The 14003-nt window shown below is 39.2% G+C and overlaps 1 protein-coding gene across 2 annotated transcripts; it reads left to right on the top strand.

Annotated features, from left to right (window-relative positions):
* Positions 1–1101: 1101 nt before the first annotated feature.
* On the top strand, positions 1102–11668 carry LOC129369678 (small EDRK-rich factor 2-like). Of its 2 annotated transcripts, none has more exons than XM_055045240.1 (3): positions 1102–1241; positions 10421–10529; positions 11254–11668. In XM_055045240.1, exons 1-3 carry the CDS (start codon positions 1226–1228, stop codon positions 11324–11326), a joined length of 198 nt encoding a protein of 65 aa, XP_054901215.1. In that variant the 5' UTR covers positions 1102–1225; the 3' UTR covers positions 11327–11668. The 2 variants fall into 2 exon arrangements, with proteins under 2 accessions (XP_054901215.1, XP_054901216.1); XM_055045241.1 differs by lacking the exon at positions 1102–1241 and adding an exon at positions 9541–9678.
* The last annotated feature ends 2335 nt before the right edge of the window (positions 11669–14003 follow it).

The following is a 14003-nucleotide window of genomic DNA, read 5'->3' on the forward strand; positions in this document are numbered from 1 at the left end:
AAAAGCCGATGACCTGCACCACAGAACGCCACACAAGGAGAAAAGAGGCTCTGGCCTCTGCAGATCATGAGTACAGACCAGGAGAGAGACCAGGGACAAAAACCACCTCCAGACGGAGCGGGAATTTGCAGCCTGTAAGCCATGGATCAGTACTCAGTACCGAGGCCCTTTCCTGCCCCATGACCCACAATGCAGAGAGCCGGCAGTTTGCCCAACATTTTTTAGTGTCCTCCCCTTTTTTCAGTTTGGGTTGACATATCTCAAGTCAGGTACAGTAAACCAGTTCTTGTATCTCCCATAGTTTATATGCTAAAATCGAAGGTGTAGTCAATATTCCACTATATTATATATAAGTAAACATCATCGATGAAGCAAGATGCCATATCAGAATTAGAGTAGCTTTCATGTTTGTTGTTCCTTATCAGACTGATGTCATGCTAATGGTGAGAAATCATGACTCCATTCTTCCTCTGACATTTCAGGTTGCAAGCAAAACTTTAAAAACACCATTTTGTGGCTTGTCGAGTTCAGACAACAGAGGATTGAACTGCCTTTATTCCTGCTGTTTCAACAAAGACGTTTTATTTTCTTCCTACACCTGCAATGCAAGGCAACAATATTTACATCTGCAACATATAAATTCAAGGATTCTGGACAAACTTAAAAGTTCACTAGTGAACAAGAATATCGTTGATAAACCAATAATTAATTGATTTATTAATTATTTTCAACCAATGGTGATAAAATTAATTGAAATGCCCATTTTAAATGAATTTTATTTTTTATTATTTTTTGTTCCGGATGTTGTGTTTGGATGACGTTGAATAAATAATAGCGCTAGCTAAGAGCTGCAGGATTAGCTCCTGACTACTGTCGAGAAAATCCGGAGAGACGGTTTCTGAGCTGAATGTCACGGTGTTTGCAGTGATTTATTTTCTGTTCACCGTTCGAGAACATTCATCTGAGACCGTCTGTCGGACTGTCGCTGCTGGAGGCTGAAATGTCCCAAAAACGGTCGAAACCGGGATCACGGAGCAGTTAGCCGTTGGGAGCCGTTAGCTGCTAACGGCCTCGCGTCACTGCGAGAGGGAAAAAGACAGCTTAACGACAATCTAGATAAGTGGGTTTTCATTCTGAATTTAATATTTGGACACAACAATAAAACGGCAGGACTCAGGTTTGAGCGCAGTGGTCGACGTTCGTTCTGTGATTGTTGCTGTGGCCAATGGCGCAAAAAGTGGGTAAGTACTGAATGCAACGCACGGGGGCGCTGCAGTACAGGGGGCGTCAGAAACCCCCAATAGAAAAAATGTTTTTCCAGTTGCCATTTTCTATATTTAACAGCACAAAATGATCAATAACAGAGTGATGGCACTGATCAGGCGCCCCGCTGCTCCTTCACCTGAAAATGTTTGTTACTATATGTAAAGGTCATTTTTACATACGTTTATCATATGTGGTTATGTTTATTCAGTGTTGAGAAACAAGATATTTTTTCCTCCTGTTGCTTGTTTTCTAGTCTCCCCAGGCCCATTGATGCCGTTTGTAAAAGTGAAACCATGAAGACAACAATCACTCTTCAACTTCACAATGATCCAGAATTTTAATCAAACAATCAAGTGCATAAAAATCATACCAACAGCTCAACATAATCATTAGAAACCAAAGCCACCAGAAGAAATGAATTACCTTAGAAAAATACAAAAATGCACCTTCAAAAATGCACCTACAACTGCATGTTGTAGTTAGACATTTCCACCCCAGTTATCTGACCAGCTGTTTCAGCTCAATTACTTTCATACCAAGGGGTGTTTCTACTGTGTGATGCGTTACAGTTCAGAGATGGACTCAAACAGCCATAATGACGTGTTGCTGTTTGCAGCAACATGTCATTAACGTCAACAGAGACCATGCAGGTGTTACCAAGGAAGGAATCTATCCACTGTCTAAACTATCCTGCACACTTTCCCAGGGTACGAACAATAGATGTGTTCATTTCATACAGAAACATTTTACTCAAGGAAGCATGACCAAATTTTATCAGCTATCTGTGTTTCTCATTTCAAACTGGTTCCTGAACCACACATAGCTCTCCTGACCTCTGACCCCAGGCATGAAACAGTAGATATCGATTATTAAAATTAGCACACGTTTTATATAATATCTCCAAACTCTTATAAAACAGACGAGCAATTTCAATACCAAAACATCGGTTACAGTCATGTAATGCAGTAGTAGGGGATGAGAAAAACACTGAGGACTCAGGTTGAGAAGAGAAACGATGATTATAATGATGAAAAAACACAGCTGAGCAGAAACTAAAGCTCATCAATGGCAGCAACAGGTGTTGGAGTGGACACCACAAACGAAACGAGATGTATACGACAAGTACCCAACAGATGCAGAAACACAGGTGACATTAAATACACAGGAGGTGATCAGGGAACAAGACACACCTGGGAGCAATCAAGGGGGAGACAGGACCCTCCAAATGAACACACAGAAAAACTCAAACCATGACAGTTACACTCAATATTTTCTGATTAGTTTTCAACTTCCTTAGTTATAATGAACTAAAACAATTTCCAAATGAAATATATGACTTCTACACTCTTAAGAATGTGATCTAATATTAAAAAAAACTACTGATTAGACAAATTTTTTCATACATGAAAAATGTCCTATTGATTAAGTTTATCTGAACGGTTTATCTGATTTATGAAACCACGAGTCTAAAACTAACCTAAACTGAGGCTGACTCAAAACAATCAGGATCCGTCTAATATTTCAACATGCGCTAAAATTAATTATCATTAAAACTAGCATAATTAAACTAATATTTCCAACACTCCTCCTTTTTGCCTGTCAAAAGAGATCACCTAGATCAATGGTCTGAGTCCTAACACATGGTGCAGAGAGGCTACCAGCCTGCAATCAAAGACAATCTTTTATCTGGAGAATCAGACCTTCTTCTTTGGGATTCTCACTGCCCAGTTCCTACCAGCTCCATTGGCTGTTGGTCAAACTATTCTCCCTTTACATTTATTGGCAGCTTCCAATACGAAGATGGAGCTGAGGGTGACCGCTTCCCTTCTCAATGATGACCATAAGTGAGCAAATACACAGCAACATCGACTTGAACCAATAATATCCAGAAATTAAGATTTCTCTAAATGGCAGCTAAAGAAATGCTAAGCAAGAAACCAATGGGGCACTTACACGTTAGATAATGGTGATATCTGATTAAAATGCATAAAGAAATTAATTCCTAGAAGGAAACGCTACAAAGAAACGTCCTGCAGATCATGTCTACATTTTTTGTTGTCCTCCTTTTTAAAGTTAAATTTGACCACAGTCCTAATGTAGTGAGAGCAAAAATGCAACACAAATAATTGCCCAAAAATCCTATCAATAACTAAACGGCTAATCTAGGCACATTATGCTTCATGACAAAAGGCCTGTGAAATATGATAAATAGGGTGAAAATCTAGTAAATTGTCTCAAATCAGAAATCCCTTGTAATGTTATTTCTTGTGATGAAAAGACTGACTTCGGAAACCTGAATCCAAGGACTCAGCGTGTTGGGGCCAGAAATCCAGCTGCATGCCAAGCTGGGGCCAGAGACCTTCTAGACCAGGGGTAGGCAACTCCAGGCCTCGAGAGCCAGTCTCCTGCAACTTTTAGATGTCTCCCTGGTCCAACACAGCTGATTCAAATAGCTGAATCACCTCCTAAATGCAGTCAAGTTCTCCAGAGTTCTGCTAATGACCCCATTATTTGACTCAGGTGTGTTGAAGTAAAAACACATCTAAGTTGCAGGAGACCGGCTCTCCAGGCCTGGAGTTGCCTACCCCTGTCCTGGACAATCTGTAGTGAATATTGTGGCTCCTTGGCTGCTGGGCTCTGGCTCCAGTGGAACCAGGTCTCTCCTTTCCCCTTCAGTCGGACCGTACGCGATGTTCCTCCCACGACTTGGTAGAGTCTGTGAAGCGAGGGTCAGACCACTTTCTCTTCACGACCTTGAGACACACCCACTGGACCCGGGGTGCAGGTGGTTCTTCCTTGAAGGTGTGGGCCCTCAGCTGGTCGGCGAGTCACGCAGGAACTAAAGTGTATATCACCTGTCAGTCCAGGCAGTTTGGTCCAGTCATTGGTCATCCTGTCTAGAGCTCATTGGGAGTGAAACTTCTGGTCTGGTTAACAGAGATGGATATTAAAGCAAGAGATAAAGAAGCATTAACCCAAGTTTAATCAATTTTTGTCTGTACAGATTAACCAATTGAGGCTCCAATTTATTCTTTCCCTATTGTTCAATTCATGCATTTCAGTGGGTGACAGACAACAAGCACGCTTCAACCAAGTATCGTCTCCACCTGCTGCGAGCGATCAACTGACACCAAATTCATGCTATTACACGAGACGCTCTGCTCCCTTTTTTAAGTCATATTCAAAATTTTAATAATTATATTAAAAATTATATTTTTTCTTCAATAGCTTGAAAGTCATGTGCCCTATTGACTCAAAGTCAGTATGAAACAATTCTTCCAGACTGCAGAGAGGATGTACACTCTTGTTCATTGCATTTGAAGCTTTCTGATATTATTTTAATTGTATTTTTGTCATAATTTAGAGGATGCATTTCAGAATAACGCAACACTTTTAATGCAGCTTTGCATTAAAGTGTCATTTACCGACTGACACTTCATGACAACAGTGGTAAACATTCATAAAGTCTTCTCCATGTTCATGACAGATGTCATGTCAGTCTTATGCACAGCCTGTCAAATAAATGTTATTGATAGACTGATCTTTTTAGATCGATCAGATAAAAATCTAGATAAAAAGATATCTATCTACCAAGAGATCTATGTAGAGCAATCTAGCTATAGATCTATATCTATCTATCCATCTATCTTTCCAGATAAATAGATATTGATCTATCTATATCTATGTATAGATAGATCTAGATGATGAATCTATCCAGATAGATCTATCAAGAGATATCTATCTATCCATCTGGATCTATAGATAGATCTGGATAGCTCTATCTAGCTAACTAGATAGATAGATCTATTAAGGTAGATCAATCTATCTAAATCTATAAATATATCTTATGTATCCATTTATCTGTTGGTCTGTCTATCTATCTACAGATCAATAGATAGATTTACATAGATCTATCTTTAGAGATCTGTCTATCTTGAGCTATAGATCTATATAAATATAGATATATCTATAGCTTTATAGATATAGCTATAGATATATTTATATCTATATATATATATAGATATTTATAGATATATAAATATCTATATATCTACATATATATAGATATCTATAGATATATCTATAGATTTCTATCTATAGATGGATAGAAATCTATTTATCTGTCTGTCTATTGTTTTTTTAGGGAAACCGGAGTACCCGGAGAAAATCTTTATTTAAAGTATGATTACTTTATTTCACTAATAAAGAAAATTACAGACAATATCTGTCTGTCTGTCTATCTATAGACAGATGGATACATATCTTTAGATCTATAGATAGATATCTATTGATCTGTTTTGACTATCTATCCACCATTTTTGTAGGGAAACCGGAGTGCCCGGAGAAAACCTTTATTTAAAGTACGATTACTTAATTTTAGTAATAAAGAAAATTACAGACAATATCTTATCAACCCATCTATGTACCTTTCTGTTGTTTTTGTAGGGAAACTGGAGCACCCAGCGAAAACCTATTATACTTACTTACGTTTGCTAATATCTGTCTAACGCAGCTGACGAACAATCTCACAAAAGATGTCAGTTCAAAGTTGAACCACTTAGGTCGCACTCCTTGGCCAGCTGACAAACATCATTCAGTCGATTCAGGGAAGAGATGGGAATTTACCCTCTTGCTACTCTTTGGGGAATTGTCATGGAAGCGCACAGTCTTGGATTTCAGTGAGGGAAGTGTGACAGGCTCAGTACTGCTAACTTTCTCATGACCGAGTGAAGGATTGCTGGTTTTTACGTCGTCATGGTTGTCAATAGGATCCACATAATGGCCGTGACTAGGATCCCCGTCATGTTCGTCAGTACGATGCCAAAGAACGTCGTGAGGATTTTGCCCAAAATACAAGCGAGTACAAGGCACGCGATGTCTGTGAGTAGAATGTCTGTGATGTTTTTCAGTAGAATGCCGGTGATGTTTGTGAGTAGGATGTCCATCAGGTTTCTCAAGAGAAAGCACATCAAGTTTGTCATTCGAACGCATCTCTTCTAGCTCAGGAGAATAGACATCAGGTTTGCGATATGAATTCACATAAGGTTTGTAACCAAAATGGACATCCGGTTTGTGGCCAGCATGAACATCCGGTTTGTCAGCAGAATGTACCGTTCTTCTTCCCACAAGGGACTTGGATCCACTTCTCTCTGGTGCTGCTGCTGGCAGAGTCTCCTGAACTTTGTGATGAACTGGCTTTTTATGAGCAACATTTTTACTGTCCTCTGGAGATGGGACCAGTTCAGGAAACCTGCTCTCACTCTTGTGTTGTACCAGTTTGGACTGGAAGCCTTCCTTTGGGCCACCAACACTCTGAAATATTTCTCTCTGTCTTCTAATTTCCTCCCTAATGATTGGTTTAGTCTTCTCCTGGGTGCTGAATCTCTGCTGCTTCTCCTTCTTTTTCTCAATTTCTTCCAACCTATGCAGCCGGTCCGATTCCATTAAAGAATGCAACTCCTGCTTTTTCATCTTCTCCATTTCTATCTTGTTCTGCCGTTTGTATTCAACTTGATCATCCCAAGCAGCAGTCAAAGATTTTTGCATTTCAGCTTTCTTTTTTCTCTCCTGTTCATCAAGGAACCTTTGGGGAATCCTCTGTGGAGCCATGTCCTTATAAAACTTTTGTCCCTCTAAAGCATCTTTGGCAGATCTGAAGTTGTGTTTTTTCACAACTTCAGATCTGGCCAAATCAAAAACGTCTCGTTTTGTCTTTTTAAGCGGCTCTGATAGTTTTTCCTTCTGTCTTCTTGTTTCTTCGATGATTTTCTTCCTCTGTTCTTCTCTCCAAATGATCAATTCTTTTTCGTAAATAAATAGTTTTCCAGTCCTCTTCTTCTGCTCCTCTCCTTTTTTAACTAAGGCTTCCAGTTTATTTTTATAATCAATTTTTCTCCTGAGTTCTTGGTCCAGTTCAATCGCTGTCTTAATATCGATTCCCTCTTCTGAAATGGAGCTGGACGTGGAGCAGGAGCTTTTGCTCGAATCAGAGTCGGAGGTGGAGGAGGAGTCAGCTGTTTCAGGCTTTTTCTCTTTTGGCTTCTTCTTTTTGGCTTCTTTTTTCTTCCGTTGTTCTTCCTCTTTCTTCAGTCGTTCTTCCTCTTTCCTTTGTTGCTCTAAATATTTTGGAAGAGTAGGCAACCTTTCCAATAATGTACCCAAATAATTATCTTTCCCTACAAATTGGGAATGTTGATTTAAATTAGGTCTACCATTTTTTGTTGTTATAAAAGGCAGCAGCCTTTTGGTCAACTCCTGTGTTTCCTTTTCTAACTTTTGAGCCATCATGATGAAACTCACTGTAAATCTCTGGGGTTCTGCACATATGACTCTAGAACACACGCATCACTATTTAAGAGGCTTCAGAGGTGATGTCATACAACCTTTGACACAAAGCATGGGATCCTAGTGACATCATCAGTTAGGTAGAAGTATGACATTAGTTGCTATTGCTATGGTAACCAGGAAAAGCTCTGAAGTGATTCATGCTTTCTAGTGAAGGAGATGTTTCAAACCATCAAAACATTTCCAAATCAATTCATTCATATTGAGACATTTTTCCAACCATTTAGACTAGCTTCAGCCAATGTGGCTGTAATTGATAAAGGCTTAACAATGTGCAAAACACAATCACCCAGTTTCCCATTAAATCTGCTCAACAGTGTTTTCCTCATCAAAAACATCTTTTGATGAGGAAAAGTGTTTGATGAACTCAGGTTAAACTGTGGCTGTGTCTCATTTAGACATTCATTTATCCAGACTGCAGTCATGCAATCTTCATCATTTCACTCTATACTGTAGTATTCTCAAACGTTCCCATTTGTGTACCGTGTGTATTACTTGTTCATCACATGTAATACATGAGTTTACCACAAAATCACACACATGTGCTTTTTTACATGTGTTTCACATCATTCACTCTATTTTGTAGGAAAATGACATACTTTTAAAATGCAGCTACAACTTTTTGTCTTGAGAGATAACACAAATGGTTGTGCTGATATGAGGTTTTCTATAATTGGGGCAAAACGGGTTGTAGTGGTTAGTAATTAAGTTACTTTTTAGGTATTACTCACCAATGACAAGGTTCACTGTATTCTGGTGAAGGCTTCTTTTTCTATCACCAAGAATTCCTGTCTTTCCAGTCACTGAACATGTTGACATTTCTTCAAGAGTGAAGAAAGAGTCAATTCCATTTCTAGTCGTGTTTTTGTACCTCTATGTTTAGTCAAATGCCACAGAGTTTGCTGTATGGTTTGTCAAAGACGCACGCTGTAAATAATTTAATATAAACTCCAAAATAGATCATGTCTTTTAGTTGAAACTAGTCACATGAGTTCTCTAATACCAGCCACATCTTACAGACATACCTTTCCTTCTTTAGATTGTAATTGGTTGTTGAAAGAAACTACTAACTGCTATGTTCTGTAGCTGCTTGAACTTTTTTTGTTTGGAGGACATCACTCTCTGCTGGACCAGATTTGGAATGTAAACAAAGTCTTTTAATATCATGGTAATGTAACCAAGGACTTTTGTGTATTTTTTTTTTCTAGTCATATAACGCTTTCCCCCCCATTTCTTTCTTATTTATGAACCAGATCAACACAAACACACCATAAACACCTAAAGGACCACAATGGACTCGATTTGTTATTGGATTTCCTCCTTTTGCTTCTGTGTCTGTTCACTTCGTTTGTCTGATTTGTCTACATCAACCACCAATAGTTGTTCCATGAACAGCGTTTTTCACCTGATTTAAAGAATTTTATAAAAAAAATAAGTTTCTCTGATTTTATTCTTTATAGGTATGTTTGAGTGAAATGAACATTGTTCTTTTATTCTATGAATTACTGACAACATGTCTCTTAAATTTGTTTGTGAATGTATGTAAATGAGCAGTTAGATTCAGAAAACTGCACGAATGAATATCTTCTCATGGGTCTTAGCCCTGTTGGGGGCCAAGCACCCCTAAAGGTCAGATCCTCGAATCGCCCCTGTTAGTAGTATTAAAAGGCGTAGGGCTGGGAGGATGGGGCTGGGGGCGGGTTCCATCCGGTCGCATTAAAGGTGGTCATGTCTTAGAAAATGAATGGGTAAGATAAGAATAACACCCACTGGACGATGTCAACGAGATTAAAAGGTCAATATGGTTGTTTTAAATCCTGCCACCCTCAGCGCACCGATTACCTCTCCGGAGGACAAATGATGCGCACCCACACGAGTACAGATTTGGCGCATGCGCAGCGGTCGTGTTTGTATGGAATGTTCTGGTGCCTGTGCGACAGTTAGCATCCACAGTGAGGCGCAACCACAGCGGAGGAAGCCAGTGGACGAAGACAAGGGAGCTAGCGGCCCTTTGGCTGAGCTTATCTGGATATTGGGCGAAAGAAACATAGGGTGCTAAAATGACCAGTGAGTATCGACAAATAATTCCACTTCTAGGCAAATTTCTGGATATCGTGTGGTCTCTGTTTGGCTACTGATCGACTTTGGTTCCGTCTATTTCAGAAAATAGACGTACCCGAATCGGTGTATCTAACGTTCTGTTATGGCATTTGTTTGAACGTTTTTATTCATATTTAAGGCCAGTGCCGTGCTGTCTATGGTTAGTTTGCCTGAAGAGACTCTTGATTTAAAGTGTGTTCCACCTGACTGTGTGTTACATAAGAGGCGTCTTTCATTGTCTGTGGGTCAGTGGAATGTCTGTTCCGGTTGTTAGCCTGAGCCCTAACTTACAGCACGAACGGGTTTTGTTTGACGTTTCCTCGCCTAATTAGAAGCAGGTGGCGTGAATAGGGAACAGGACGTCAGCAATGTGAGTAGAGGTGATCTTGAAAACGCTCTAGAGTGGTTCTACCAGTGTCACCATTCGTTAATAACCCCACTGGTTGCGACAAAGCGCTGGTGGAGGCATTTCTTCCTGAGGCGCTGTTCTTTGGCTGCTGCTCCGCAGCGCCGCTCTGCCACGTCGGCTGCTGTAACTTGAAGTCCCATTAAATATTTTATCTATCCGTTCTATTTTCTATGCTATTCAAACAAACTATTACATAACGAGTTCTTGGGCACAATGCATTTTCTTGCTTCAGCGTCTTAAAGGACCGTACCCCCGAGGTGTTTGTTACTGATGTGCCGCCGCTTTTTGTCACTCCCGCAGGAGGCAACCAGCGCGAGCTCGCGCGCCAGAAGGCTGCCAAGAAGCAGACCGAGCAGAGCAAAGGCAAGCGGAACGAGGACGGGCTCTCCGCTGCTGCCAGGAAACAACGGTGAGCGCCCGGAGCAGCACTTTCGGGACTTTATTTATGTTTCGCAAAATGAGTGTAGGTTGTAGATTTACTTTAGTCATGTCCTAAATTTGGAACGGAGTTGCTTCTTTAGTTTCCCTTTCTACTTTTTGCTTTTTTTCTTTTGAAGTTCATTTTTTATTGTTGTTTTCTAAGAAACGCTATCGAAACCACCTGTTTCCGAAGATTCATCCACGTTGTCAATGTTTCGGTGTTAAAGTCAACTAAAATAACAATTGAATGTAAAAAATGCGGAGAATTATTGTCGTTTTTGTTGGGAATTTCAATATTTCCACGTTAGAAATGCACTTGCAGCAGTGTTTTGTATGTTAAGGTTCTGGCTAAAGATTTTGGGTATAATGGCACGTTGAAGAATCATTGTTAGATGAATTAAACTATCTCAGGTCCAACTTATAGAACAAAATAAACAACCCATTTTTTTATTCTTACCTTTATTTATTCAGATGTTTTTCTAAGAGCATGTGCTCCACATTCTTTTACAGATGTTTTGTTTTGTGTTTGACTTTCCCTTTTCTTTCTTTAAATGGGATTATTTTTAGTTTGGATTTCATGAAATCCAGACATTAACTCTGACTTGTATGTTTGATAAATTCTTACTTTAAAAACACAGAAAGAGCTTGTTGTCGTTTGATTCATGTATTGTAGTTCTCTCAACTAATTGGAGATGTTTTTGTTTCTGCCATAGGGATGCAGAAATCATGCAACAGAAGCAGAAAAAAGCAAACGAAGCAGGGAAAGCAGGCGAGAAGTCCAAGTGAAAAATGACATGGAAGAAGAATTAAACTCACTGGTTTTGAGAACCTCACTTGTTCAGCATTCTTTCCTGATATTTATGAGAATGGATCTGTCGGTTTTGTCTAGACTTCGAGAATCCAGGATCCACCAAATCTTTCTGTGGCAAAACGATTGCTTGTCGGAGTCACTTTCCATGGTTAAATTGAACAAACGCCCCCGACGCGGTGCAGCGTGCAGAGCACCGTCAGCGGCGTAAGCAGGATGAAGTGGAGCAACTCTTGATGTGAAAGCATCTGTGTAACAGTTGTGTATTTTTGTACAAAAACAGTGTCCCTTTCTGATTTCAAATAAAGTGTATCTTTTTATTTCATGCTTACTTATTCCGAACGTTTGTGGTTGGAGTTTGTGTAGCACTTAAACTCATTTATATAATATAATGAACATGTACCTGGAGATGAGCTGCATTTAGAGAAAACTCATTTCTCTAACTATTCTTTCATATACATAATTTAAATAAACGTACCAACTCTTAAATTCCCCTTTGAGTGAGTGTGTGTATGCATGGTTGTTTATGTTTCTCTGTTTGTTTGTTTTTTACATAAAATTGCTGAACTTTTAACTTTTTTTTCTAATACAAATAAAGGTTAGGTCTGAAGTAGTATAAATAAACCATTGATTATCAGACTGATAAGCATATGGATCATCTCCAAGCTGCATTAAACATATGAAAACACTGGGATTACACACACCAGGTCGTGTTTTCATGTACTGAAGGGATTGTGCAGTTTACAATGAGCAACAGACCATAGAAACATGAACATTTATTTATTTTTCAGGCCATAAATTGCAAAAAGATTTCCCAAAACATTGGAAATTTCAGATGATATCAGAGGCATTAATGTTTCATTGTTAGTAGTTCAACATCGCAAGAATCAAGATTAATAGTAATAAAATGTTTAAAAAAATGTATTCATTAGTTAGTCAGACCTTTTCATGTCGAAGATGGACAGAATCACTTCTAACAAAACGATGTAATAATTATGAATATGGGACCAGACAAGCTGAGTTTTTAAATTAAAAAGCATAATAAAAAAAGTATAAATATTTATCAATACCAATTAAGATTTCAGGTAATATATCAAAGCGTGGAACTTTGATATGAGTGAAGAGTTTTAAAATAGATCATTAGAATAAAGCTGAAGCGGCAACACATGGCCACTAGGTGGAGACAAACGCTGCAATAAACACAGGTAGTTTTAACAGCAAGCTGGTGACATTTATTAAATGCTCTCCTGCAGAACTCAAACCACTCATTCTGTGCATGCATAATAAATAACACACAGTAGGAACAGTTACGGGCACATTTAGTATCTAAAGATTAATCTGAAGAACAGCAGGAACATGAGAGTAAAGCATCAGGTTTGCTCAGAAAAAAAAAAAACCCAAGAAGATATGAATCGCTTCTCCAGCATGTTTGTGTCCTTCATTTTCAGATTACAGAGTGACAAATGTGTCTGCTTTCAATCTCAAGCAGAGAGAGCAGGTGAGGAACTGAATAGTGATGAGAGACAAAATGCAGCATCAGCCAGCAGCGTAAATGGGAGAAAACTCAAATCTGATCCGCTATTATCTGCTGCTCTCTGCTCAGCGCTTTTGCATAAGATCTCATTTAAATTCAAGCGTCAGGAAGACAAGCTGCAGGGTGTGGGTTCTGGTCTGGTGTGTTTTTCTTTTCTTTTTCTTGACGCGTCAAGCGAGAACCCCGGTGATCATGAGAAGTGTAGAGTGCAAAGAAAAGCTGCAGTCTGATTAAAATCATAAACAAGCTTCTCTCATCAAGCTTTTTCTTTCATTTCGTTTTCTAACCTCTTAAAAGTGCAGAAAATAGTTTGCTTTTGATAGAACTTTAAAATGTGCGCCTGATATCAGACTTCAAGCAATGATAAGCCGGTTTGATGTAATACAAGTGTTCCTGCTTTTACGGCTGAAACATTCTGGGTGACAAAAACGTGGCTTGGTTTTGGTCTCAAAGTATTTTTGAGCAACTTCAATGCATTCCTCGAAAAAAAATTGTATTATTTCCCACCAGAATTTCCTTTTTCCCCACTCAACTGACCCTCCAGAGTTATCCTGGGCCGAGTAAATCTTCACGTGTTACAGAGGACAGTTTCCCTCAGCTGACTGATTATAAACCCTACTTCATGAACTTTGCAACATAATCACATCTGAAATGCGATGCGTTAACATTGAATCGCAGATTACTCTTCTTGTCCATCGTGACACCAGATAATCCAGCAGTGTTTAAATGGGATGTCAAGGAGAAATGCAGAAAAAGCTGGAAAGAATGAAATGAGTTCAAAAATTCCCTCTAAAATTTCAAGAACCTTGAGTATCTCTAGAGACACACGTCTTTATGTGTGCTGTGATCATCACTTTTGTCCAACCCTACATGGATCCCCTTTATGCCATAAAAGACACTCAAACCATTGTTGATGCCCAATGCTTTAATATGTTAGTGATATCTAGGATCAAAAAGAGGCAAATCCTATAACCTCAGATCACTCACTGGCTTGGCGAAACAGTGATGGAAAGAGTTTAGCTGGCTCTACTTCAAAGCCTTGGAATGATCGTTCTTCCCCAGTCGGTTCTGGTCAGATTCGTCTCCATTTGCAGATCCTGTACCTTTGTCCCCCCCCCCAT

Source organism: Poeciliopsis prolifica, unplaced genomic scaffold (assembly GCF_027474105.1).
Source record: "Poeciliopsis prolifica strain line A6 unplaced genomic scaffold, Auburn_PproV2 SCAFFOLD021, whole genome shotgun sequence".
Classification (NCBI taxonomy): domain Eukaryota; kingdom Metazoa; phylum Chordata; class Actinopteri; order Cyprinodontiformes; family Poeciliidae; genus Poeciliopsis; species Poeciliopsis prolifica.